At 41.6% G+C, this 27,146-nt stretch overlaps 1 protein-coding gene across 1 annotated transcript in view; it reads right to left on the bottom strand.

Annotated features, from left to right (window-relative positions):
• Window positions 1-27,146, bottom strand: part of LOC117521318 (partitioning defective 3 homolog) — a 497,351-nt gene that overhangs the window by 258,506 nt on the left and 211,699 nt on the right. The window contains exon 6 of the mRNA XM_034182632.1: window positions 2,434-2,525. Within this exon, the coding sequence (XP_034038523.1) occupies window positions 2,434-2,525 (92 nt within the window). The remainder of the gene's footprint in view (window positions 1-2,433; window positions 2,526-27,146) is intronic.

The raw sequence follows: 27,146 nt of genomic DNA, 5'->3' as shown, positions 1-27,146 counted from the left end.
ACTTGGTGCAACAGCTCTCCAAGATGTGATCACTCCTTTTTAGATGCAGACTAACGAGCACATCTAATTTGATGCAGGTGTTAGTTTTGGGGATGAAAATTTACAGGGTGATTCCATAATTTTTTCCTCATAATTGAGTGATTCCATATTTTTTTCCCTCTGCTTGGTCTAAAAAAGTAACCATTACTGACTGCCACAATTATTTTTCCTCATTTCTTATAGTGTTTCTTAAAGCCAGAAAGTTGCCATTTGAAATGACTTTAGTTTTGTGTCATGTCTGTGATCTGCTTTTTTTCTACAAAATTAAACAACTGAATGAACATCCTCCGAGGCCGGTGATTCCATAATTTTTGCCAGGGGTTGTACATGTTGCTGCCAAGAAGATCGTTTTCCCACAAATAATGTCGCTTCAGTGTCACCTTTTTTAAAAGTACATTATTCAATGTGGCCTCTTGATTGACGGTGAGGATCAGGATGGATTTCAATCCTGTGAAAATCTAAAATTAATTAATGTATTGGAAAACCTAAATTAAAACGCTGCTGGCACAGACATTAGCAGTTAAGCGCGGGATCATCACAGTGCACGAATACATGGATGATTTTTATCAACACGTTTTTCTGACTCATTAAAAGCAATAAAGAGTCACGTCTCTTCTGCGAGGCGCCGCGTTTGGCTGTTGAGCATCTCCACATTATACGCCAAATCCAATTGACTCGCAGCTTTGATACAAAGACTATGATTAGCTTTGGGAAAACGTGCCTCTTGTTGACAACTAAGAGGCGGGAGATGTCTGAGTCTCTTGAAAAATCACAGGAAAAATAATAACACCATACCTGCATATTAAACTGGAAGCATGCAACAGAGCAAAATAACAAAACACAGTTGTTAATAACAGCAGCTGAATAGCTCCGTGCGTGGGTGAGCGCCGTCGCAGAGACGAGGATCATTTTGCTCCCACAAAAGGGAATTATGTAAATCAAGGAGCAGGGTTTAAAATGAGACTTTGAACAAACAAACCTGGATTATGAAGTAGTAGAACCTTCAAAGTTTTATTTTTTTTTTAGTATGTCATGTAGGAGATGATGGAGGCGAGCAAATTTACCCAAATCAGCTTTAAGGTTGTGTGGGTGTGGCAGTGATGAATTCCTTAAGAATACCTGGAAAAGTTGCCACTTCCACAAAGAGAATATTAAATCTTTCATCCTTCAGAACTAATAAAGACACAAACTTTTACTCCTTTTAAACAAGAGAGCGGTAATGCTGCAGCGGTTTTACCATGAGGCTCCGCAGCAAACCACGATCAACAAACTGCTAATAATTCCCGCTTTCTATGTTGGATTACTCATGGGAATACTTCATACAGGTATGACCACCTCCTAAACATCAGATACAGCTAGAGTCGTTACGTTTGACTAGAAAGAACCACCAGTGGAGGTCACAAGAACACCCGGAGCAGATCCAAGAGCACAACTGAGCGGAAGCACACAACTCCATAGGAGGGAACGTTCGCAAAAGTGGGATAAGCATGGAGACGTACGTGCTCAGAGAAAGGTTCAGCCATCTGTCCAGGCTATAGATATACATTTTGTCTGTATTTATGTCCATTTTCTGAAAGCTTACAGATATGGACAAAGTACTACAGTACCATGAGAAATCATGGGGGCAGTGCAGCCACAAACATTTCATTCCAGTGGTCTCAGCATTCTCAGTGGGCAGAAAAAATCTACACAAAGAGATTTGTTTTTGTGACAGCAATAAACACCTAACAACTATCTTATCATGGAGGGCGATAAGAACTCACCCTCAACAGGAACATAGCATCTGCCCAATCTGCTATCACAGATTAGCTGATTTTCAACTAAAAGCACTCGGAGTGGACACACAAAAAAAGCAGACCGCTCAGAAATACAAACAATTGGTGTGAGTTGATAAATACACTTCCTTTAGCTAACTTGCTACCTTGTTCTCAGTATAGACGTGGATCTCACGTTGTGGTAGGTGGAGGATGCATACCGGACATTTTAGAAAGTGGCTACAGATAAAATACCTGAACTGAATTGGTCAACCTCTATAATTAAGAGTATCGATGAAAGGATACACTACCTCCACAATACAATACTATCACGATACATAATCACATCACTGTTCAGTAGTCTGTGGAGAATTTTTAACTTCACACAAATTATTCTGAAGTACAAATTATAAAACTAAAATCATTTGTGATTCTTCTGCATGAGGTCATTATTTCTTCCAGGTAGCTGGCATTTCATGACAGCACAATTCTAATAAAAAAAAAAAAGATACGATATGATACGGCACAATACAATTATGATACAGGGTGTATTGTTTTACCAACAGCAACCACTAACCCTACAGGTCTGTTTATATTTACCAATGTGACACAAAAGACTGAAAAGGTGACTCAAACTTACTCTAGTGACCTCACAGGGGCGTGGTCAACACTGGAGTCAGCGCGGCCAACTGGATCGATCCTTCCATTTTCTTCTTCTCTGGACACCTCTTCCTGAAAAAATAAAAGTTGTGGTGGTGGAAAACAAGATTATATTAAAGAACAGAATCAGTGTCCTTCATTAGGGTTGATTTCAAACGACAGAGCGGCACAATCTGAGGCTTGAGTTCATCATCATCCACCTTCTTTTAAAAATCAATGACATCCAAATAACAACAAAACAGCCGTGACACTGCCATCACCACTACACAGTGCTGCTGAGTAAAATGTACCAAAACACATCGTGAGCTGTGAAATGCTGTTTTATACAGTTTTCTGCAGAACAGTTACTTAATGGTGGATCAGCGGTTAGCATTCATGTCTCACAGCAGGTCTGGGTTCGATTCCACCAGCCTTCTTAATGTCATTAGTATTAATTATTGATTAAAAATGTGCAGCCTTTGTTGAGGCTGTGAAAACAGGTAATCAACTTCTTTCACAATATAGTACCGCAGTTAGCATGTTAGCCGTTATGACGCTGAGCCATCTTGAATGTTTTAACTTTAATGGCATCTGAGAACTCAACTAAAGCAGTTCTCATACCTGGCTGAATTTTTGCAATGGATCGAGCTGAGCTAGCCGATTGAGCCGCGTTCCGGAGACATCGGAAACGCGGTGTAAAGTGGCAAAGAGTCTCAAAGATTTGAGTATGTTCCAAACGGATTCTACTTTGACTGACTTATCTTGACTTGTGTCAATCTACACTAAACAGCACGCTGACCTGTGACACAGACCAGCTGCCCTACATGATTTCTTGCAGTCTGGGTTAGAGGTTAGAGAGGCGGGGCTATGACATCATGGTTTCACAAAACTTATGTAATGGTTGTACACACGAAAATGCAAAGGTGGCATTTTGATATTTATCTTCTCTGGGACATGTTTTCAAGTAGCATTTTCGTGCTCTGAAAACATCGGCCCTCTGTGGACGAACTGATGCAGTTTTGTGGACATGCCTAATCTCGTGTCCACGTGCACGGGGCCAAGCTGCATTGAGCCACTGCTCAGGAAATCTCACCACCAAAATGACGCGAAATTAGTAATTATTCTGTGGACAGAGTAAACAAAACACGTCAACCCAACCTATCGAGGTAAAATGTACAACAAAATACCCATGACGTGATTCCGACTTCCAACTTTAAAGTCTGATGCAAAACTGACAGCAGAAACAACTGCTTGGTTGACAGCTATGTGTAAAACAAGTTAAAATATGCAGCTATAACGCAGCTCGAGTTGCTAACCTGGCGAAGCCGCGAAGTCAGAACCGGAGGAGGTCGTCCACAGGTATAAAAATACATGACCCTTAAAAACTACTCATAGGTCTCCACAATTACACTTTGTTCTCCTCTTGTGTGAACTGTGGACACTCAGAGTGTGTCTGCAGAGTGAAGCTGACACCAGCACACGCACTCACAGCACAGAGACCAAAGAGGAGAAAAATGAGAAGGAGAGAAAGAAGGTCATTAAAATTTCACAGTGACACCAGAGAGCAGAGGAGGCTGTCCAGACCTCCACGGCAACCAGCCCGCCTCATCTGTATGAAAATGAGCTTGCCGTTACCGGGGCTGTCGCACGGTTGCCATGACACTCTGGGTGCCTGGAGGGCATACATCTACAGAGCAGTGTGTGTGTGTGTGTGTGTGTGTGTACCTAATGAGAACACATGTGCACAGACAACCACTGATCACTTCAGCAGACACCTGTTACCAGTACAGCAAAAAAAAAAAAAAAGACAAAGGGGCTGATGGCAGCGGCACGAGTTGGCCAAAGGACGTGAGTCCATTTGGGGCGTGTCTGAGTGCACTTTGCTATTAAACTGAAAGAAAATTCAGCACAAAGCTGAGAGTGCTAACAGATTAGCATCAGCATGTCAGAGCACCCAGCAGCCACCAGAGCTCCCTGAAGTGAAGCACGGAGGTGATGCTTGTTTTCCCCACAAGTGTTTACGCTTTTTTATTTCACAATTGTTTTTGATTCACTTCATGGTGTCTTTAAGTCTGGGTCACACAGAAATATACTCAACAAAAATATAAACGCAACACTTTTGGTTTTGCTCCCATTTTGTATGAGATGAACTCAAAGATCTAAAACATTTTCCACATACACAATATCACCATTTCCCTCAAATATTGTTCACAAACCAGTCTAAATCTGTAATAGTGAGCACTTCTCCTTTGCTGAGATAATCCATCCCACCTCACAGGTGTGCCATATCAAGATGCTGATTAGACACTATGATTAGTGCACAGGTGTGCCTTAGACTGCCCACAATAAAAGGCCACTCTGAAAGGTGCAGTTTTATCACACAGCACAATGCCACAGATGTCGCAAGATTTGAGGGAGCGTGCAATTGGCATGCTGACAGCAGGAATGTCAACCAGAGCTGTTGCTCGTGTATTGAATGTTCATTTCTCTACCATAAGCCGTCTCTAAAGGCGTTTCAGAGAATTTGTCAGTACATCCAACCAGCCTCACAACCGCAGACCACGTGTAACCACACCAGCCCAGGACCTCCACATCCAGCATGTTCACCTCCAAGATCGTCTGAGACCAGCCACTCGGACAGCTGCTGAAACAATCGGTTTGCATAACCAAAGAATTTCTGCACAAACTGTCAGAAACCGTCTCAGGGAAGCTCATCTGCATGCTCGTCGTCCTCGTTCGGGTCTCAACCTGACTCCAGTTCGTCATCGTAACCGACTTGAGTGGGCTAATGCTCACATTCGCTGTCGTTTGGCACGTTGGAGAGGTGTTCTCTTCAACTCTATGCGAAGGAGATGTGTTGCACTGCATGAGGCAAATGGTGGGCACACCAGCTACTGACTGGTATCCCCCCCCAATAAAACAAAACTGCACCTTTCAGAGTGGCCTTTTATTGTGGGCAGTCTAAGGCACACCTGTGCACTAATCATGGTGTCTAATCAGCATCTTGATATGGCACACCTGTGAGGTGGGATGGATTATCTCAGCAAAGGAGAAGTGCTCACTATCACAGATTTAGACTGGTTTGTGAACAATATTTGAGGGAAATGGTGATATTGTGTATGTGGAATAAGTTTTAGATCTTTGAGTTCATCTCATACAAAATGGGAGCAAAACCAAAAGTGTTGCGTTTATATTTTTGTTGAGTGTAGAAAGCGACTCTCTAAACCACAGACAGTCTCTGTCGCAGCCTATCAAGAAGATGGTGGTGGACTTTGGGTAAAAAAACAAAACAAAAAACCTAGTCACATATAGGATACTGTTTTTTGACAGTCACTGACGCACACACGTGCACGATGGTGCCAACACTGGTGTGGGACAAATCTATATGATGGGAGCTGTCTGTGGTGCTGAACTGTGGTGGTTTTTGTCAAAGAGGATGAAGGGCGTGTGCTGCTACATGTGTGCTACAGCTGTAAGGTGCAGGAGGACACGCTGTGCAACACAGACAGACACTGTTTGTACGTGACACACAGACATATTTGTCAAATGTTTGTTCAAATGAATGAGGAGCAAAATTTAACATTCTGTCAGAGGTCAGAACAAAAAGAGCAAAGTAAGGATTTAAGAAGTGGTTTATCATAATGATTGTAATTTATTAAAGTGTGGAAATGATACGGACCAGGTGGGTGTGCTGTAGATAGACGACAGAAAGAAAGAAAGAAAGAAAGAAAAAGAAAGAAAGAAAGGTTAACTCTTCAGATCTGGTTTTTAATGAGCTCCATAAAAAATGACTCATCATATAATACAGATTTAATAGATTATTTTACTGAACTTCACTCAGTTGTCTGATCTTTAACACAAAACACTGGACACATTTTCTAAAAAAAACTTAAAAAAAAAAAAACCTCCACTTTTTTAACACAATTTGAGCCAAAATATTTTAGTTTGTGTGTAAGAACTAAGTGGACATTTTATCCTTTAATATGATGGTGTGATAGAGAAATTTAAACTTGGAGAGGAGGAACAAGCTGCCAAAAATTGTGAATTTCTATCAAAATCTTAAGTAAACCACAAAAGCAGCTCAAATGCAGAACAAACGCATTAGCGACGTGTCACATCCACGATATAGGAGAATTTGAATGAAAATATCTACCAAAGTCCTCTGTTCAAAGTGCTGTTGTTGGAGGTCTAGATGAAGTTTGCATCCCGTGGACACGGAACCTGGAGCGTAGCCGTAGTGTGTTGTGTGTAGGTTTGTGCACTGTGGGTTGTACAGTTATTTATATGAATGAACTGTCATTTTGATGTATTTTGATGATTTCTGGCATTTTTATTGTTTTTAAGGTGAATCCAAAGACAGATTTTTGTACAGGTATATTGTCAGTTGCTCCTGAGAGGACGACTAAAATAGTTCTTCAATGCCACAGAAGGTTCCAGAACACTGCCACCCCGAGATTCATTCCTCTTTTCTATGTGAAGCCTTTTTCCATTAGGCGCAGGGAGCAACTGTGCAACCAAGCAGACACAATCACATTAAAGCGCACACACAGGTCGGACCCGGAGACCAGCACACACAGACACAACAAGGATCCAAAAAGACTCAGAAACACCTCCGACATTACTGAGTCGAAGAGGAGCCGCCCAGTGTCATCAAGAAGAAACAAAATCGACACTCATCACAACCTCTTTATTTCAAGGCGACACACCAATAACTTTATTCTTCAGTCTGACTCCGTGTGAAGGAATGCTGAGGAAAGGAATAATGGAAGTAGATAAGGAGGAATATGAGACAGCAGCAGGGGGAACGTCCAACACTGAGACATCTGAAAACTGTCTCCAAGATAAATTATTGAATTCAACTCTTAACTATGTATGTAGTTTTTGTTTTTTTACTTTGGTAATCGTATATAATGATGAAAGAGATAGATTGAAATCAACTGAAATAAATAGACTGAACATTTATTTATGCTGTGACGGTGACATGGTGACACATGAATGGTGGTTGGTGTTATCCACCGCATGGATGTGTATGTTGATTTGGCACAAGTTCTACACCGGATGCCCTTGCTGATAAAATCTCAGATGTACAAGGAGACTGAGATACAGGTCGACTCAAATCAGGACCTTCTTTATGGAAGCAAATGTACTAACCGCTTGCACCACCATGCTGTCAAGTACATTAAAACTTTCACTTTGTGCGCTGCTGATTAATTTAGTTATTGAGGAGACCTGAGTAATGCAAGTCCTATACATGCCATGAAAACACATTCCCACATTTAACGAGTCCACGCACAGACATCAGGCCTGGTCATTTTAGGAGGCGAACAAGAAGAAAGTTGTCGGGAATGAGAGGAACAGTTGCAGCCAGTAAACCAGTACTGATCACTATGTCTGGTATTTATATTTGTGTATTTATATTTGCAAACTGTTTTCTTTTGTAGTTTCTCTTTTGATACTCTGTGTGCTTCTTACCCTGTGTGCTGCTATACAATGCTGCTGGAGCCTCAATTTCGCTGAGGGAGTCTTCCTAAGGGATCAATAAATTTCTATCTAATCTAATCTTTATAAGCAACTGTTTTCTGTAGATGTGGACCAACTTTACAAGCCAAACAGAGTTCAGCTTTTCAAGAACTCTTAAAACTTATATTAACTTTGCTCAAAAGAATCACAAACTGTTTATTGCGTGCAGAAAAATTACAGGCTTTATGAACAGGAAAAGAAGACAAAACACAACAGAGGCTTCTTGTGGTGGTCAAACTACTGCGTTATGTAGCTGTTTGTTTACATTATGCATATACATATTTAATATGGAGACTTTATGATTTATTCATGTTAAAACAGTAGCTGGCCGGTTGTTAAAGTTCATCCATTTCATATCGGTTGATAATTTACTACATAACGAAGTGAAGCTAAAACAATAAACAAGAACGCGTCGACCCACATCAAACCGGAAACAAAGTCAAACGTAGTCTGTATCGGGCACGAAAGAGCTAACATCGGCTTCTTCAAGAACAAACGCCAGAAGCATCTCAGGCTGAAACTGATGGACCAATTAGCTTCCCCCTCCAAACGCCAACAGGACGCACTCAGAAAGCCACTGCCGCACTTTCCCAAACACCATCAAGACGTCGCCGTTCCTGCTGCCGGGAGTGGGCTGGGTGGGTGGGCAGAGAGACAGCCTCATCAATAATTCAGACAGAGTTGGGGGGTTAATGGCTGGCGGGCAGACAGGCGGGCAGGTACAGGGACGGCCGGCCGATGTGTTTTCCAGCCAAGTCACTGTTTGTTTCCTGGACACGGGGAAAAGAGGAGCCGGCAGGCAGTTTTCAGGCCCGAGGGCTCATTAAACATTAATAGGAGAATCCATTGGGGCCTGTCCTTTCTATCTCTCAGACTAAATGAAGTGGCCTGCACCTAGTGCATGTGTGTGTTTGTGTGCATGTAGACAAAGAGAGGGTGCGAGTGGAGTAATGCTGCACTTTAATGAAGTGCTGCCCGCTCCCCTTTCCTGCCAGTATCACCCGACTGTCACTTAGCGAGGTGACGTGGATGCTGGAATACAGACCCCCAGCGGAGCTGCAGCGGTGGGCGCTGGACCACCCGTGCACAAAAACAGAGTTCAGCTTCATTAGGCAGCTGCCAAAAGTCCTTAAAGTCCAAATCTGGATCATCAGTGGCACCAGTGCCACACGAAGAGTTCAAACTAACAGATACTTGAAACAAACATTTGCTGACAGTAAACAACCAGAAAGTAGTGACTCCAGCTGTATCAAAATGAAATGGTCTCATCGGGAAATCACTACTGAGAACCAGAAAAATGTTCAATACCAGTGCTCCAATCGACCAGGCCAATTAACGGTTGACTGCCATGATGAATCTCGGAAATCACCTCTATAGCAAAAGACCAGTGCTTTAAAGATGGTGTATGGTGCATTTGTATAGCTAATAGGAATGTGATGTACTGACCCCCATTTTCAAAGGGATACGCAGCCTCTAAACCAATACATCACTAAGAAATGGCTTTAATCAGACGAGGCCGTCTTTAGTTATTATGTGGAAACAAAAATCAAGATTTTGCCCATAGTGGTCATGCTGGATGAGGGATGATTCCCTTTTTTGAAAGGCAACTTCCTCTTGCCTTCACAAATTCCCCACCAATAAATGGTTTCAATTAGAGAAGGACAAGATGCTTTTATCAACATATGAAAGTTAATTAAGCTGTAAATGAGGACTGCCATTGGCTGGGAGGCAACCAGTGTCTCATCTTCAAGCTACAGAACCCGGGATAAGCACCCGCACCAATGCGCCACAGGTCCCTGTACAGGACTTACATATCTTGGACCAGGTAAAGTTTAAATTCAGGCAGGGAGATGAAAGCAGTCATGGTTGTTACCAACACTGGGCATCGTCTTTTCAGAGGACTGTTGAAGCACAAACCAACCCCAGCGTTAACACACAACAATTACCTAAACAAGTCAGAATTCTTAAACATCATTCCAATGTGTTTGTTGCGGAAGATTTCTTTAAAAAAAAAATACATAAATATGACACATGTAGCCACAGTAAACTGCTGGATTACCTTAAAAAACAACTTGGAAAACCGAGAGAAGTTTAAACATAAAACCCATATTAATGGAGGATACTAAGTTTCACTAATTTGGGTTTTATCTCTAAGTTTAAGCCCAGGCTGGATGATCTTGTTTACAACTTTGACATTTTGTATTATTGAAGCTCGATCACCATGTGGCAGTGCCTCATTGGTGAGGAAGATCATCGCTTGGTGGATTCCTGGATGGGATGGTGAAACTCTATATCCAAGTCAGTCTAGAGACACCTGTGGGTGGGTTTGTTTAATGTGGGAATGACGCTGGACGCTGACAAACACACTGTCTTCGACAACTCCTTAGCCTGGTCCAGCAGCTGGGAAATCCCAGACGATCGGGGTCTGAGGACCTACTGCAGCCTTCATCTGCCTTCATAGTTGTTGGGTGACAAGCATCACCTCCTCCGCCTAATCTGCCATTGAGGACTACTTCTTTCTCCAGAGCCCCGTTAGCCATCTCATGTTCAGGGTTCCTGTTGGACCTTCATGGTTACCATAGTAACCACAGGACACACAAGGTCCCCATAGTATTTCACCCCAACAGGCATTCTCCTACTTGATCTGTTACCCAGGTGTCAAGACTCGGACAAGGGGTTGGATTTTGACATCCAAGAGCCATCACCAAAACTACGTCTAAACAAGAGTGACTAACAAGTGATGACGTCATGTGCAAATCCTGCACAGACACTGATGTGATGTCGTGAAATGGCACATTGCGTTGTAAAAACACTGAAGAACCTTTTTCATATGGATTCGTTACCGTCATCTGCACAAGACTTTGATTTTATTCATAATGCTGAGAAGTACTCATGTTTTAAAGACCACAGAAGCTTTTCAGACTCAGAATCTGGCCACACACACACACACACACACACACACACACACACACACACACACACACACACACACACCTGTCATTGCTAACTGGTGTCTGCAGCTTTTCCAACAGAGCTCCATATGTCCATAACCGGATAAGGCAGTGAACCACAGACTATAATTTAACCTGAGCCTCTGACCTCTAACCTACACCATCTGTGCCTGAGAGGGAAGGAACACACCCACACTAAGTCAGCTCAATTACAAAACATTTTTTTTAACCTCAGTTCATGGTTTCTGTCCTCACTGAGATGATGGAGCTGCTCAGGAGTTTTGGGATACTGATGAAACAGACACCTCTTCCTTTACTCTACTCAAAATGTTTGATAAAAAAATCTGAAAATTCAAATTACTCAGCTGCTTGTAGTAACATGTCAGAACAGGTCAAGGGAATGTCAACACACAAGAACAGAAAAAACAAAAGGCAGCTTGTAGTCCAACATAGTGTCCAGTAGAAGTAAAATGACACCAAATTTTGTGTGCTGCCTCACAGTGGGGTCCCAAACTCATGTATCGAGTTTGGTTTCGATGCAGCAAAGCTCTGTCACGATACGCTGTCACTTACTGTCTGGAGGCTTCACCACTGATTTCAGCTGGCTGTGACAGGTGAACATTTCAAAGAAAAAAAACTTAAAGCCATACGGATAGAATTGTGGGGAGACCAAGTGTGGCAATGCTAGTGAAGACTGGACAAAATTTGTGGCCTGTGAGGTTTTTTGTTTAATACTTTTCCATAAAATCTAATCTTGTGTAAATAGATGCCATCAGGCGTAATGACTCAGTCTGACCTAAGACATCCACTGATAACCGATTTTCTGAAAAATAAAGCATGTGGTTCAAAATCTACATATTTAAACACGTCAAATTCCATAAGTTTTCACATATATGGCTACAGCCTTGACATAGAACGCGTGAAGTGGACTGCACGCATTTCTATACCTCCTGTTGGGGAGTTAAAACTAACAAAAACACCTTCGATTTTAATTTTGTGGGGTCTACAACAAAGTACCTCTAGCTGGAGTTAGCAGAGCTGTGACCATTAAATATTTGTTGCTTTTCTCACCAGTTGAGTGAATGTAAAATACAAAAAAACAAAAAAAAAACAAAAAACTATCGTCTTCAAAATCTCACTGCATCTGATCAGGAATTCTACACACCATTTATACGCTACAATCCAAACCATGATGTTAGTAAACTATAAATAGAAAGTCAAACAGAATCCACCTCAAGAGAAAATTAGTATTTAATGTCCCATGACAACACGAGTGACATTTTAAATCATTCAAATGATACAATTGGTTTCCTTGTTTCCAGAATTATTAAATAAAAATAGATGCATTTTACAACAAATGCTGGCCAGGTCATCCAATTTAACTAACTTGGTGACAACTTGAGCACCTTTTTTCCTTGCATAAACCCCCAGGCGTTTGTTTATTTATTTATTTATTTCAGACCGTGCTCAGGCCCGGCAGCTAGATGAGGCAGGCCGTCCTTCAACAAGGGCAGTGATTGGTCACTTTTCCGGTTTCACTCCTTCCTCTCCCTTCATAGTTTAAAGGTTTTTGCAGTGCGCATGTCAATTATATCTCAATCATGGATCAAATAGAGGAACGTTTGGCAGAAAAGTCCACGAATATGACCAACATGACAACACTTTTGTAGTAAAAAAAAAACCTACAAAAACGCTCAAATGACCCGCCACCACTATTCCAGTGGCAAATTGCATTGCAACACCCACCAACGCGACAGAGATCTTCGAAGGTTTGAAACTTTAGAGTTAAGGAGCTGTAGAAGCATAAATCAGACTTTAGGATTTTAAAGTACCACTCCACAACAGACTTAGAAAAGAGTGACTCAACCAAATGTAATAAGATCAACTTTATTTATCCCGAAGGAAATTATTTTGCCAGAGTACTGAAACAGTGACAGTAAACAGCTTTTATGTTTATTTGTTTGTTTGTTTAAGACATTTGCACAAGATGTCTGACAATATTGCACATAACTCTGAATAACTTTGTTCATTATGTGTTCATCCTGTAGAGGGGGGAGGAGTTATACAGTTTGATTGCCACAGGTGGGAAAGAGCTCCTGTGGTGTTCTGTGGTGCACCTCAGTGGTCTCAGTCTTAAGGCAGACTGTAACCCTTCTAGTATTTCTTGACCTTTGTGTCAGTATTTGGAAATGGAAGTATATTTATCTCCACTGTATGTATCAGCAGAGAAAAGAGGAAATGGCCTGATCAGAAGATTATAGATTTGAAAGAGCCTAGGGGTGTATCAACATAAGACATAACAACACTTTGTTTAACTGGAAAACTATGTATACAAAATTTAATGTCAATGAACTCAATTGAACTAAAATGGCAGTACAAAATTAAATGAGAGTGCTCTTTGCCAAAAAAAAAAAAAAAAATATATCCAAATGAAATAAAATATACTCCGGTATAGTCCTTTAGTCTTTTCTTGCTTCTTTAGGTTCGCTCAGTGTTCAGTGTATTTATAACCAGTCGGGCTACAATCTACCAGTTCATTTGACTCTTGGGCTGGGGCTCGCCATCCAGTACTGGGAATCTTGATCTGTTCGTCCTCTGCACATCTGCGATTCGGACTTTGATCCCAACATAAAACCTGACCGATACAGGGCACAATGTGCTAACAAGGCTACGGGGTTTCCTGAGGCTTCCACGGGCACTCGGCACTTCAGTATCCAGCAACAATTGTATCCATAGAGGAAAACCAATTTCCACGCGTAAGCTCTTGTAACACACGAGCAGGGGGTTCTCTGGTCAGCGTCTGATGAAAGACTGAGCAAGGCGCAGGGTTGTGCAATGCCCCGCGGTTCAACCGTTGACCTTATTGGTTAATATCACACCAGGCTTACTGCTATTGGTTGCTCAGTGTGTCAATCAAAACAACATTTTAACTTAAGCTTACAACTTCTTAACTCTTCTTTTTTTTTTTTTTCTTTTAGTATGTTTATGTCAACATACTTATGAACTTATATCTCTCTGTTATTTTATCACTATTTATGCTCCGGTAAAATTTTTTTTCATTTTATTTATCTCATTTTTAACACTGGGTTACAAGACACTTATTTTTATTTATTTTATTTCTTTTCTTTTTTCTTCAGAGAAAGTTTGGACCCGGCCATTCAATAAGACAGGGCCCTATTCAAGGTCAAGTGTTTCATTGAGGAAATACGATACCTAGTATTTCGCCGGTGTTTTGAGATTGGAGACACAAACAGGAAAATGGGTCTCCATTTCTGCCATAGCGATTTAGGTGAGACGTTTAATAAAATAAATAAAATTCAGATCAAGTTCTTGATCAAAACAACTTTTGCATGTGCTATCATTAGCTGACATGGCTGATTAAACAGCCAATTCAGCTATCAGGATGTAATAAAAAATTGTGAAATGACTGAAAATACATGCCTCTTGTGTCTTCTTATCTTTCCGATATTCACGGCTATACGGGAAATGTCTCCAATTGACAAACATTGGCTGTCAGCTATGGCGAATTGTAACACTTACTCGGGGTTCTAGCTAGCACAAACTTGCGTTACGGCCTGTTATGCTATAATTTTGGACCGTTTCGCTTATTTTGGACCGACTTATTTTCAATACAGCGTCTGTAATCAACCGTTTCTGCAGCACGACTCCAGTTTGAAGCGTGAATCGAAGCATTGCTTCGATTCAAAAAATGTCCACGGACTCGGACTGCCTCACTGAGGCCCATGTACTAGCTAACCCAGAATGAGATTTGTCCACTCAACAAACTTCCCCAGCCTTCTGGACATGATGAAGGGACTTGGGCTGTCGTACCTGGCTTTTCCCCTTTGGGTACCCCTAGAATAGACAATTTTTAGCTTGAATTTTCATAAGCTTCCCCCCTTCTGCACCATCCACCCCCTCGGTCGCTTCGCTCCCTCGACATTACCACTAGGCTAAAATTTTATCCTAGCTAGAACCCTGCTTACTTATTTTACACCGTTTACAAGTGAGGATTTGTCATCACAAAATGCTTCAATTTTGGTTTTTATCAGCATTTAAACTGTTGTTTTCTTCATCTGTTATTAATGATGTGTGCATTGTGTTGTAGTTTTATTATGAGTATCAGTTCTGACAAGCATTCAGAATTTAAGCAATTTCTGAGAAAGCTGTTTATACACAAATTTATCATCATCATTATTGTATTGTTGTTATTAGTATATTATTATTGGTAGTAGTATATTATTCTTGTTATTATTGTTATAATTAATATTATTGTTGCTGTTATTATTATTATCATCATTATTAATTATTGTAATTGTTATTATCTGAACGAAGCGCATATAGCTGTTTATCGTCACATTACCTTAAAATGATTTCTGATGACATTCTGTTGTTTTTAACTACAATTATTTGCTTTTTAATGCTGATTTCTTACCTCCTCCTTTATTTGCTTCAGTTCAGTTTCACTGTTAATATTTATTTTTATATCACACAACAAGATGTAAAGATGTTGAACTTGGATTGTTCAGACTTTGTTACTGCTGATAATTAAAACTCCATCTGACGTATTACTTTTATGTCGTTCCCGTCTATTAAAAACACATTATGCAAACCACACTCTGCACAACACTTTGTGATTAACAAAAGCAAAATGACTTAACATTTTAGCCAGTAAAATATCAACCAATTGTGACTCACTTATTTTCATTCCATTACGTTATAGACGACAATCATTTGGTGGACATTCACAATTAATTAACTGGTGTCCATTTGGTGGAGATTCTGCGATTGGACTTTTTTGCCGTAGCTTCAGATTTAATAAGCTCAGTGTCTGATTATTCTAATACTGCAGCACTCGATACAGTCCTATCAGTCCTGACAGACAGACAGACAGACAGACAGATGTGATATTAACAGCAATGCTCTGCTCGCCGCGAGACCACAATGCATCATTAAAAGCAAGGTTTCAGTTACAGACTCCAATACAACATTCAATTAGTCTCTTTGAAGACGATTTGATAATGGGCTGCGAGCTGAGCATGCGGTGTCATCAATAACTCAGCGTTTCACCGCTCAGTAGAACATTATCAGACCCCAGATCAGATCATTCCAACCAGCGCTCGCGCCGGCTGATAACGTCAAGAAGCTGGCGTTGATCAAAACTGGTGTACGTTTGTGGTTTATTTATGTAACTGTAGCACTAAAACACATCAACAAATGCAGCTTGAAGGTTGAAAAACTGAGCGGATCATAACTGGTTTTGACCCACACGAGGAACAGTGGTCTCGGTGGCCACCAAGAGCTGCCAAACAGTCACATCCACAGCTGAGACTCAATCCAAAAACTTTTCTCCAAATCCTCACTGAAACCTTGTCCCCGTTATGACAGTCATCCCGCTCTGAACTATTCAGCGAAGCAGTTTGTGCATTTTTTTTTCCTCATAGACCTGAACGCAAGGTGCGACCACACACCTCCATAAAAAACAAACAAACAAACTCAAACAGACTTGGCTCCATTTGTAAGAAGTGAAGCTGGGAGCTGGTTTTAGTTTGCATCGTGCTGCTTCTTTTCCACTGACCAAACTCTGAGCCGGAGCCGTGAGGGCAGCCGGTGTGCAGCAGTTTGTGGTCGCTCCCTTATTATCCCAGGTTCCCCCCTCACCTCCCAAAAACTGTGTCCCAAAGTTCTTCAACTTACTCCAGTAAAACACACGGAAACAAAAAAAATAAATAAATCAAACATCGGTGGGCTTTATGTTTCCGCCAAAAACACTTTCAGGCGACCTAAAACATTAGATCTGGCAATGCTGATTGGCCAAATATTTATTATTTTTCCTTAGCAACCATACACAATTGGTCATTTCGCTGCACTTCAAGGGGATCTTTGAGTGAGCTCCCAAGAAGAGAAATTATACATTCTGTAGGTGGAAATGTTTTAATAATTCAGATTACATGCAGGCACATACTATTAAGTAAAACTGACATTAGTAATACTTTTATCATTTTTCCCCTCCACATTTGGAAGGGCAGCGCCAAGTGCCCCCTATGGGCCAGCCGCCACTGAGTTAACGTGTTGATAAACTGGAGGTGACAGATTCATCCATCTCTCTACTCATTTATTTATTCATCTCTGTTAAACGTCCTTAAACAAGTCCAGTTAAATCCAGTCTGGGAGTATGCACTGGGGCCAGCTGTTGTGCCGCATTCACCACACTATGGAAGTACTTTGGATCCTGATCAACACCCACTCAGGCAGACAACTGGTCCATCCACACATCTTCCAAGACCTGCAGGTGGCCTCCACACTGAAGCTGCTGTGTGGTGGACCCGAGGAAATGCACCACACCGCCAAAATTTGGTAGCCAACGCTCCCTCAACCAGGCGAGTGATAGTCCTCATATTCAGTGGTATGGACACCACGATGAAGAGTGCTGAGACCAACAAATGTAAGAGAATCCTTGAACCCTCATATTCTGCAGGTCAGGTCCAAAGGGTCTCTGTTCATCATGTCTTACACGTTTATTCAGGTTTGTGCAACTGAAGCCTGTAAGCATGTTTCTCTTTACACACTGCGCATCAGCAGCACTACGTCCATGAACATCAGCACACGCCGAGAGGCAGCATCATAACGGTGTGAAGAAAAAATGAGAGCTGCAGCTCGTCCTAAATGCCCACAGTGCTGCTGCTACAATCCACCTAATTCAATTTGTGTGATGTGGTTCAATCAAATATGGGTGTCGGGAGGTGATGTGGGGCTCAGGGCATCACGTCAGCAAAATATGACCTGCAATTTTCTCAGAAATAGACCATTGAACCCTAGTCACGAATTGCAACAATGTTAGGGCTTGAACTGTGGAGAGAGCTCACAAGGTGTCTGTTGAAATAAAATTGCAAGGAGGCGTGAATGACGCTCGTTTTTCAGCTCCCAGGGGGCTTTTGATTTTGGATGTTCTGCACAAACACGAGTGCATAACAGAGATCTTCCATTAAAACAACAACAACAAAGAGGAGCATTCCATCTGAGAGCAGGAAGAAATACAACGTGAAGCTAAAGGCAAAGCGACAGAGAGACCGATTCAGACTGAACGACAGAGTCAGAGAGGTGAGCGAGCTGAGATGAACCTCGCTCCAACGATGACAAATGACACCTCGAAAAGCCACAAACTCAAATCAGATGGGACGGGAATGAAAAGCCACCATGTGAGTGGCGATGCTCAAACAATGGTCCGTTACCCTCATCAGCATCAACACCGGCATGTTTGTTCCTGACGGAGCCAAGCTGCAAACATCATATTCGATTTGTAAAAAATAATGATGATAATAGTGACTCATCAAGTTTTCTAACTTTTTTAACTTGCATTTTTATAATAGAATTTATTTGAACTAGTTTTCAATAAAATTGATCAAAAAAATAAATTCATTATTCATTCATTCATTATCTTCCGCTTCATCCGAGGTCGGGTCGTGGGAGCAGCAGCTCAAGCAAAGCCGCCCAGACCTCCCGATCCACACATACCTCCCCCAGCTCCTCCAGGGGAACCCCGAAGCGTTCCCAAGTCAGCCAAGCGACGTAGTCCCTCCAGTGTGTGTGGGTCTTCCCTGGGGCCTCCTCCCGATGGGACGTGCCCAGAACACCTCTCAGGCAAGGCGTCCAGGGGGCATCCGAAAAAGATGCCTGAGCCACCTCAGCTGGCTCCTTTTGACATGGAGGAGCAGCGGCTCGACTTCGAGCTCCTCACCCTATCTCTAACGGAGCACCCAGCCACCCTGCGCCCTCCTGTGGGTTCACCACCTGCAGAGAGGACCATGGGGGTCGGGTGCAGAGAGGACTGGGTGGCAGTCGAGGGTGGGTAGCCCGGCGGCCCGGTCCGCCCTCACCGCCTCTGGCTGTTGGGATGTGGAATAAATTAATTTAAAAAAGTAAAAAATATATAAATACAAGTAAATCTGAATTTCAACGGTTCAGCCGATTCTACTTGGCTTGCCCCCCCGCCACCTCACTTCCTCCAGGCCCCCCTGCGAGTCTCCAGAACACATGAACAGAACGCTCACTTTGCCTGTTTGCTTGAGCAGCCATGAGCGAGCAGGCTGAGGGGATAAAAACAGCTCAATCTCTAGAATAAACTATGGCTTTCTAAATGTTTCACAGCGAGTACGTACACAGTCAGCCTGCAAACCCTGCAGAAAGCTTTGGGTTTTTTATTTTAAACCAATGTCGCTGAATTTTCTGCAGTTTCACTCTGAAATTTGACAAACAGGTGTGGACTTTTAGGAAGGAGTCAGTGTGTGTGTGTGTGTGTGTGTGTGTGTGTGTGTGTGTGTGTGTGTGTGTGTGTGTGTGTGTGTGTGTGTGTGTGTGTGTGTGTGTGTGTGTGTGTGTGTGTGTATATATAAAACTTTGATCATGGACAAACTAGGGAGAGCTGACATTTGGTTTTTGGTATGTTTATGTATTTTGGGTCAAGGATGAACGCAGGGAAAATAAAAACTTACTTAAATAGAAATTAGTTATTAGCTAACAACACTGAACAATGGACGTTGGTAATTACATTCTGGACTCACACGCCAATCCAGCAGGGGGCAGTAAATCATCTTTACTAAAAGTGTGAGTGCGTGATTTTATTTACTAAGTTGAATGCTATACTTGTAAATACGTTAAATACACATGGAAGACAAGAAAGCGAAAACACGTATTTCCACTGTGGTCCATTTAAAATTAAATGACAAAATAGAAGTAAAAATAAAGTAAAAATAAAATAATAATTACAATAATTTCTGTGTAGGCTCTCAGTTGTCCAGGTGGTTTCCATAGTAGAGAAGCTTGAATCTTCGACTGGACTGGGACTGGACAGTCCAGTCGAAGATTCAAGCTTCTCTACTATAATTACAATAATAATAATGATAATAGTGTGTATATGATAAAAAACCTAATCAATTAATAAATACATTAAGACAGTAAATTAAAACTAAAAAATTACATAAACAGAAAATAAAAGGGTTGAGTTGTTCTTCTAAAAATTGTTGATGTATAAAAGTTCTAAAAACATTCTGGACTCGCACGTCATTCCAACTCATTATACAAGCTTTGCTTAATTTATTACCACCCTTAAAAATGTCAGCTACCTATTTTATAAACAGGACCCGATGTAGAGCCCATGGATCCCCACGGCCAACATGCTAGTTCTGATATATTTTGGGGAGTCTGTCACGCTCAACTCGGTGAAACGAATGGTGAAAAAAAACTTAAATTTTACAAGGTGAAATACATTTTTAAAGCAGAAAAAAAAAACCATTTTCCATCATCTGGTTTGCTGGCCAGGGTGAAAGAAATCTGCTTTGATTTATTTTTTGATTTATTTATATTTGAGAAGTGTCCATGTCTCTGTTCAAATTACCTTCCTTTTAGAGGTACGGCCTTGTTTTTGGTGGAACTCCGCCTGCTATATCCTGCTTTGGCTTTGCTCACCTCCTCGCCGTGCGCTCTGAGGCCTGCTGGCATTCCAGCGGTGCAGATAGATTATTTAGATGGCAATCAGCCAAAGTTGGGCTGAGCGTTGATGTAGGCTGGCGTCCAAAACATACGGACAGAACCAGCCAGAGTTGGAACACGGCTCAGGTGTAAGTGAGACTCAGAGAGCGCCGAGTCTACCACGTGAACGTACAGGATACAACTTCAACATTTTGAGTCAACAGATGAAAAGCATAGCGTAAACGGTTTTAAACGGGCCTGTATACTAGGTCTGAAATTCAGAAACTCTGTGTTACAATCGGTCTCAACCAGTCAAAGCTCCAAGTCAAGCAGCAGTGATTCAGGGCTTAAGCTTCGCCTCCTGGATAAGCGAGGATCAAGAAAACAAGGTGTGCTATCTGTGCTCAAAACCTCAGCAACATCAAAATACACACACACACACACACACACACACACACACACACACACACACACACACACACACACACACACACACACACACACACACACACACACACACACACACACACACACACACTGCCATCATCGTTTACATCAGTCCTGTGATACATCTACTTAGATACAACTGAGGGAAGCCACCAAGACTTCTGTGGCTGTGTGTGCAGAAATGGTGCATCGCGCAGCATCTGAATTTGACTGTTTATGGCAGACAGAAGCACAGCAGCATTTTCTGAACAAGATGATGTGAAATTTCAGTCAGACTGTTTGCCAGAAGGCACATGGGAGATGTGATCTGTTCCATCCTACAAAGTATGCGTATTCAGGTGCTCCTGTAGAATCTGCAGTACTGCAGGAGCCTCCAGCAGAATGTCACTTATCTCGTTTGCTGCACCGCCACTAAAGCGTCCTCACACATATTTATTTTAGGTTTCTGCAGCATCTTTGCATCATGAAGTTGAACTCCATCAAAACTCTGAATTAGAACAAATCAAGGCTCCAGGTTTATCATGAAAATGATCAACTTAAAAGTAAAAGAGCATCAATGGGAAAAAAAAAATCTTTTTAGAAAAGGTGATCATATACAAAGCAGATCGCTGCAGAACCTTCAGGATCCCACAGCTGGGGACTTTCTCACCGTCAGGTCAGCAGAGCTATTTTTAAATTTTAATATATTTTGGACATCAGAAAACTGAAGACTGAGCTGTGGATTAACTCCTGTCTGCACCTGGAGCTGGGGGGGGCTATCCTTCATCTCTCGCTCGCTCTTTATTCCTCCCGTCTCACCTCGTCGGTCCCCAGCTGGAGGGGACGTGAGCTCCCTCAGCTCAGAAACGAAGGATCAAAGATGAAGGAGGCAGAGGAGAAACAGGATGGAGAGAGAGACGAGGAGAATAAAAATACAGAAGATAAGTGGAGGTGATGTGATGAGTGGAGAGAAAAAGGAGGATCAATAGAAAGATGACAGTTGAAGGGAAAGAGAGGAGAAGCTCAACAAAGTTTACAATTTAAAAAGGACTGTCGAGGTTTTAAATTCACAAAAATGAGAACAAATATTTGATGGAAACAACATCAAGTTAAATGGCTTCTGAAATCCTCACGATTACATTAGAGAATATAAAAATCCACTCTGTGGCACACCAGAACAAAAGATCAAAGCTCAGCTCGAGTCTCCCATGTGCCTTCTGGCAAACCTTTTTTTTTTTTTAATCCTCCTGTTTTACTCTCCTTCTCCTCGCACAGTCACACAGATTTATCATAAGGTGCCATATCATTTGTGTTCCTTAATGACAGAGAAATTAATTCCAAGACTTATTCAGTGACTTGGGAATTTCTCTGACGTGTCTCAAATGAAAACTGTCTGAGGCAGCCTCCATTTATGTCGCTTCGTTTGTCTGATTACTTGTGAACTCTGGAGGTGGAAGAACTGAGCATATAAACAGCTGTAATTCTAACATGACACGCTTATTCACCGATTCATTTTCTGAGGCTTATCTGGGTCACAGTGACAGTAGACCAAGGAGCTTATCCCAGAGTTCCCTATCAAGAGCCAAGTCCTCTAACTCTTCCCAGGGGAATCCCAAAGCATATAAATACTTTATTATTATTTATTATTATTATTTTTAAGGAAGTACTCAAACCCTTAAATGGACCACAAACAGCACAGTGCTGCCTCAACGCCACGCAGCGTCCACGGCCTGCGTTACCATGGTAACGCAATCATCTAGACTAATATCGCTTCCATTGTTGAATTCATTCACGGCATCCATGTAAGTCAAGTCTCCGCTTCATTTAGAGGCAGCTGTGACGGCTGCTGCAGCGGTGAGCAGTGCCACTGCACAGCAAGAAGGCCATGAGTTCAAACCCCCTCCTGATGCCTGAGCTCGTCTTCCACAAACGCTCGCATCAGCACAGCAGGCGTGCACGTCAACGTGCACTCCACAGCAGACAAAAAAAGAAAAAAAACCCACAGATGAATAGATTAGAAATTCACTAACACAGTTCCCCAAGAGACCTGACCAAGAGGACTAACAGGTTAGGAATAACAGGTTAGTCAGAGTTAGTAGAAACTAGTAACAAGGGTTGAAAAAAAAAAGTCAACATATTATAGTACACAAAAGTACCAAGTACACTGTTGTTTATCACTAAAGTCTTCACACACCTGCAGGAACACAAACATTCACCATCACGTGCACTAACTAACAAGTCCCACAGTGACACCTACTGGTCAGCTGGTCACATTCTACACTGATCCATGCAGCTGTGCACGAGTGTTTCATCTGTCAGAGGGCAGAAAGCGTCATGAACTCACACAAACTGATACACAAAAAAAAAAAGAAACACCATCCCCACACTTACGTGACATTTTCAGCACACGTGCATGTGCAAAGTTGTTCACAGACACATGCTGAGACCGAGATGATTTATGAGTGCACAGCTCAGGTTTGCATGATTTATCCTGCTAAAGCTGCACTGTGCACCTCAGGGATTCAACTTCGACTGCAAACACACACACATACACACTGCATGCAGGCTTGTTAGTGAGGGAGCATGAGGGAAAGGGTGTGTATGTGCATGCACATGGTTGCGTGTGCATGCACGCCCATGTTGAGGATTATAAAGATTTGTGTTGGTGCATAATAGTCAGTTTTAGAGTATTTTTTTCTGTGCACCTGTGTGCTGATGTTTGCATCAGAGGAAGCTGTGAGATGCAGCATAATGTGAGCAGCACTGCAGCTAATGGGGTCATCACCAATCTGCTGATAATGTGTGATTCATTAAGACACACAAACACTCAGGTACATCTACTAATGTGTTCTCATCAAATGTGACGAAATTATTCATCAATAACTAGTTAGCTTTCAACAGCCGATCACAACCAGATTATCATTTATCCAGTTTAATCCAACTGCTTCAAACCAGTTCATAACCCTGTAAGAGCTCCGAAATTCTAAGTACAACCCCTGGCAAAAATTATGGAATCACCGGCCTCGGAGGATGTTCATTCAGTTGTTTAATTTTGTAGAAAAAAAAGCAGATCACAGACATGACAAGTCATTTCAAATGGCAACTTTCTGGCTTTAAGAAACACTATAAGAAATCAGGAAAAAAAAAATTGTGGCAGTCAGCTGTGTCTAAACTCTGGACCAAATACAAACAACATGGGAAGGTTGTTAAAGGCAAACATACTGGTAGACCAAGGAAGACATCAAAGCGTCAAGACAGAAAACTTAAAGCAGTATCTCTCAAAAATCGAAAAAATGCACAACAAAACAAATTGAGGGAACGAATGGGAGGAACCTGAGTCAACGTCTGTGACGCAACTGTAAGAAACCGCCTAAAGGAAATGGGATTTACATACAGAAAAGCTAAACGAAAGCCATCATTAACACCTAAACAGAAAAAAAAACAAGGTTCAATGGGCTTAAGGAAAAGCAATCGTGGACTGTGGATGACTGGATAAAAGTCATATTCAGTGATGAATCTGGAATCTGCATTGGGCAAGGTGATGATGCTGGAACTTTTGTTTGGTACCGTTCCAATGAAATTTATAAAGATGACTGCCTGAAGAGAACATGTAAATTTCCACAGTCATTGATGATATGGGGCTGCATGTCAGGTAAAGGCACTGGGGAGATGGCTGTCATTACATCATCAATAAATGCACAAGTTTATGTTGATATTTTGGACACTTTTCTTATCCCATCAATTGAAAGGATGTTTGGGGATGATGGAATCATTTTTCAAGATGGTAATGCATCTTGCCATAGAGCAAAAACTGTGAAAACATTCCTTGCAAAAAGACACATAGGGTCAATGTCATGGCCTGCAAATAGTCCGGATCCAATTGAAATCTTTGGTGGAAGTGAAAAAAATGGTCCATGACAAGGCTCCAACCTGCAAAGCTGATCTGGCAACAGCAATCAGAGAAAGTTGGAGCCAGATTGATGAAGAGTACTGTTTGTCACTCATTAAGTCCATGCCTCAGAGACTGCAAGCTGTTATAAAAGCCAGAGGTGGTGCAACAAAATACTAGTGATGTGTTGGAGCGTTCTTTTATTTGTCATGATTCCATATTTTTTTCCCTCTGCTTGGTCTAAAAAAGTAACCGTTACTGACTGCCACAATTTTTTTTTCCCCTGATTTCTTATAGTGTTTCTTAAAGTCAGAAAGTTGCCATTTGAAATGACTTTAGTTTTGTGTCATGTCTGTGATCTGCTTTTTTTCTACAAAATTAAACAACTGAATAAACATCCTCCGAGGCCGGTGATTCCATAATTTTTGCCAGGGGTTGTAAACAAACAACCTACTTTAACATGACAATCTCTACACCAACAATCTCATTTACAACAATAACTGCAATAAGATGCCAACATGTCCCAAAATCAGAGCTTCACTGATCCACACCTGAATCGATCAGAATCCAAAATATCAGAGCTGAAAATGTGGTGCTTTAACCACTGTGACTGACAAACATCGTGTGGACCCACTCACTCACATGCACATTCCCAGTGCCTACTTGCAGGGAATATTCAGTTTTAAAGCAGCGTAGCTTTTGTTAGGCGCAGTTTCAAACCAGATGGTGTCCAATTTGGTCACATATTGTTTTAATAATTATACCGTTGATGAAAGTGGAAATATATCAGGTCGAACACAGTTTGAAACACGTTTGAAGGTGTTGAAAAACTAATTATGCACATACATGTTCAGAGCAAAACATCTGGACATCTGTCAGTTTGTCTGAAATTAAAGAGAAAAAGAACAAACCCCCACTTGTCATAAACTGGAACTAACTGGTTCCATTAAGCTGCATGACTTTTGGTTTTTGTTTTTGTTTTTTCATAAGAAGAAATTTCTATGGCACCAGTATAATTTTATTCCTTAGCATTTAAATAAGGGATTCATTATATGATTTTGCCAATTTGATCAAAATTCATGCTGTCTGGAAACAATTTAGAATTTTGACCCCTGAAGGGGAGAAATTCAAGTGATCAGACACAGTGACCTACCTACATTTGGTAGTGACGTCATATCACATGGGGGCTTCCCCTGATCTATGTGAGGGATGCTAGGAAGGACACAGCGACAGCCAATCAGACTAAAGAAAAGCAGCTAAATGTGAAAGGCTGTACAGCTTTAATCTCTGACCTCTGATTAATTTTTAATTTACTATTAACAGAGCAGAGTGCAAAATAAATTATTTATATATACATACATGTACGTATCTATGTATGTATGTATGTATGTATGTATGTACAAAAGATGAATTTTATTTATATCATGTAAACACATTCTCAACATTTTTTCCTCCACTTCTGCACATTACTGTTACAAAAAATACCAAATTGTATTTGCCCAACACGGGAACACACAAAGTGAGTTGGTTCTCCCCGCCATCTCTCCAAAAATCTGTGTCTTGTATTTTACAAGTTACTCTGTGTGAATAAATCTTGCAAAATTGAGGCCGGACACTGCTGTGAGCGTCAGAGCAGCGTTTTGTTTTCATTGTTACAACATGAATCACACAGACTTCCAACCAATTATTTTCTGTTGAACAATGCGTTGGTGCGTGCGTGTGAAAGTGTGTAGTTGTCTGCGTGTGTGCACGGGAGCAAGGGAGACCAGCACAGACAGACGTGTGAATGCACACGCAGTGCCCACGTGCATCATTACCGTTCCTGCACAGGTGTGTAGGCGTGTCTGCGTAACAACATCCCCAGTGAGCTGTGTGAAGCTTCCATCCCACCATGAAAGATAACTCGCTCCCTCAGCGCTCTAATGGCCGAGGACACACACACACACACACACACACACACACACACAGAATAAAGTCTCTGCTCGAACCACTAACTTTAACATGAGGACTAAAGCGGCTGGTCTGGAGCCTACTTTTAAAACACAAAACTACTTCGATGAGATCGTTACTGCTGAGCTTTCACATGTTATCTGGCAACATAACGCAAGAACATTAAATTCAATTGTCTTGTAACTCATCAATTTAAAAAAAAATTGTAACAGGGATAAACCTGGCTGCAGCAGACCGACGGTTATTTTAGAGATGTGGAGACGGCCAAACTGTCTGCCTGGGTGGTTGCCATCCAGGACCCGATATGGTTCTGTGGTGTATTGGATTTTAGTTGAGTTTAATAAATTAATTTAAAAAATGGTTTCATTTTTGGTGGGTGTTTAATAAACTTGAATGAAAACTGATTTAATTTCAGGTGGGTGTTTAACCAACTTTCTTCAAAGGGGGGTGGGGGGGGGGGCTGATGCTCAGCGTTGGGTACTCCAACATGCGGATACGGTATTAGTCTAT

Source organism: Thalassophryne amazonica, chromosome 12 (assembly GCF_902500255.1).
Source record: "Thalassophryne amazonica chromosome 12, fThaAma1.1, whole genome shotgun sequence".
NCBI classification, from domain to species: domain Eukaryota; kingdom Metazoa; phylum Chordata; class Actinopteri; order Batrachoidiformes; family Batrachoididae; genus Thalassophryne; species Thalassophryne amazonica.
Note: the sequence above shows the minus strand (reverse complement) of the source record. Positions and strands in the feature narration are given on the sequence as shown.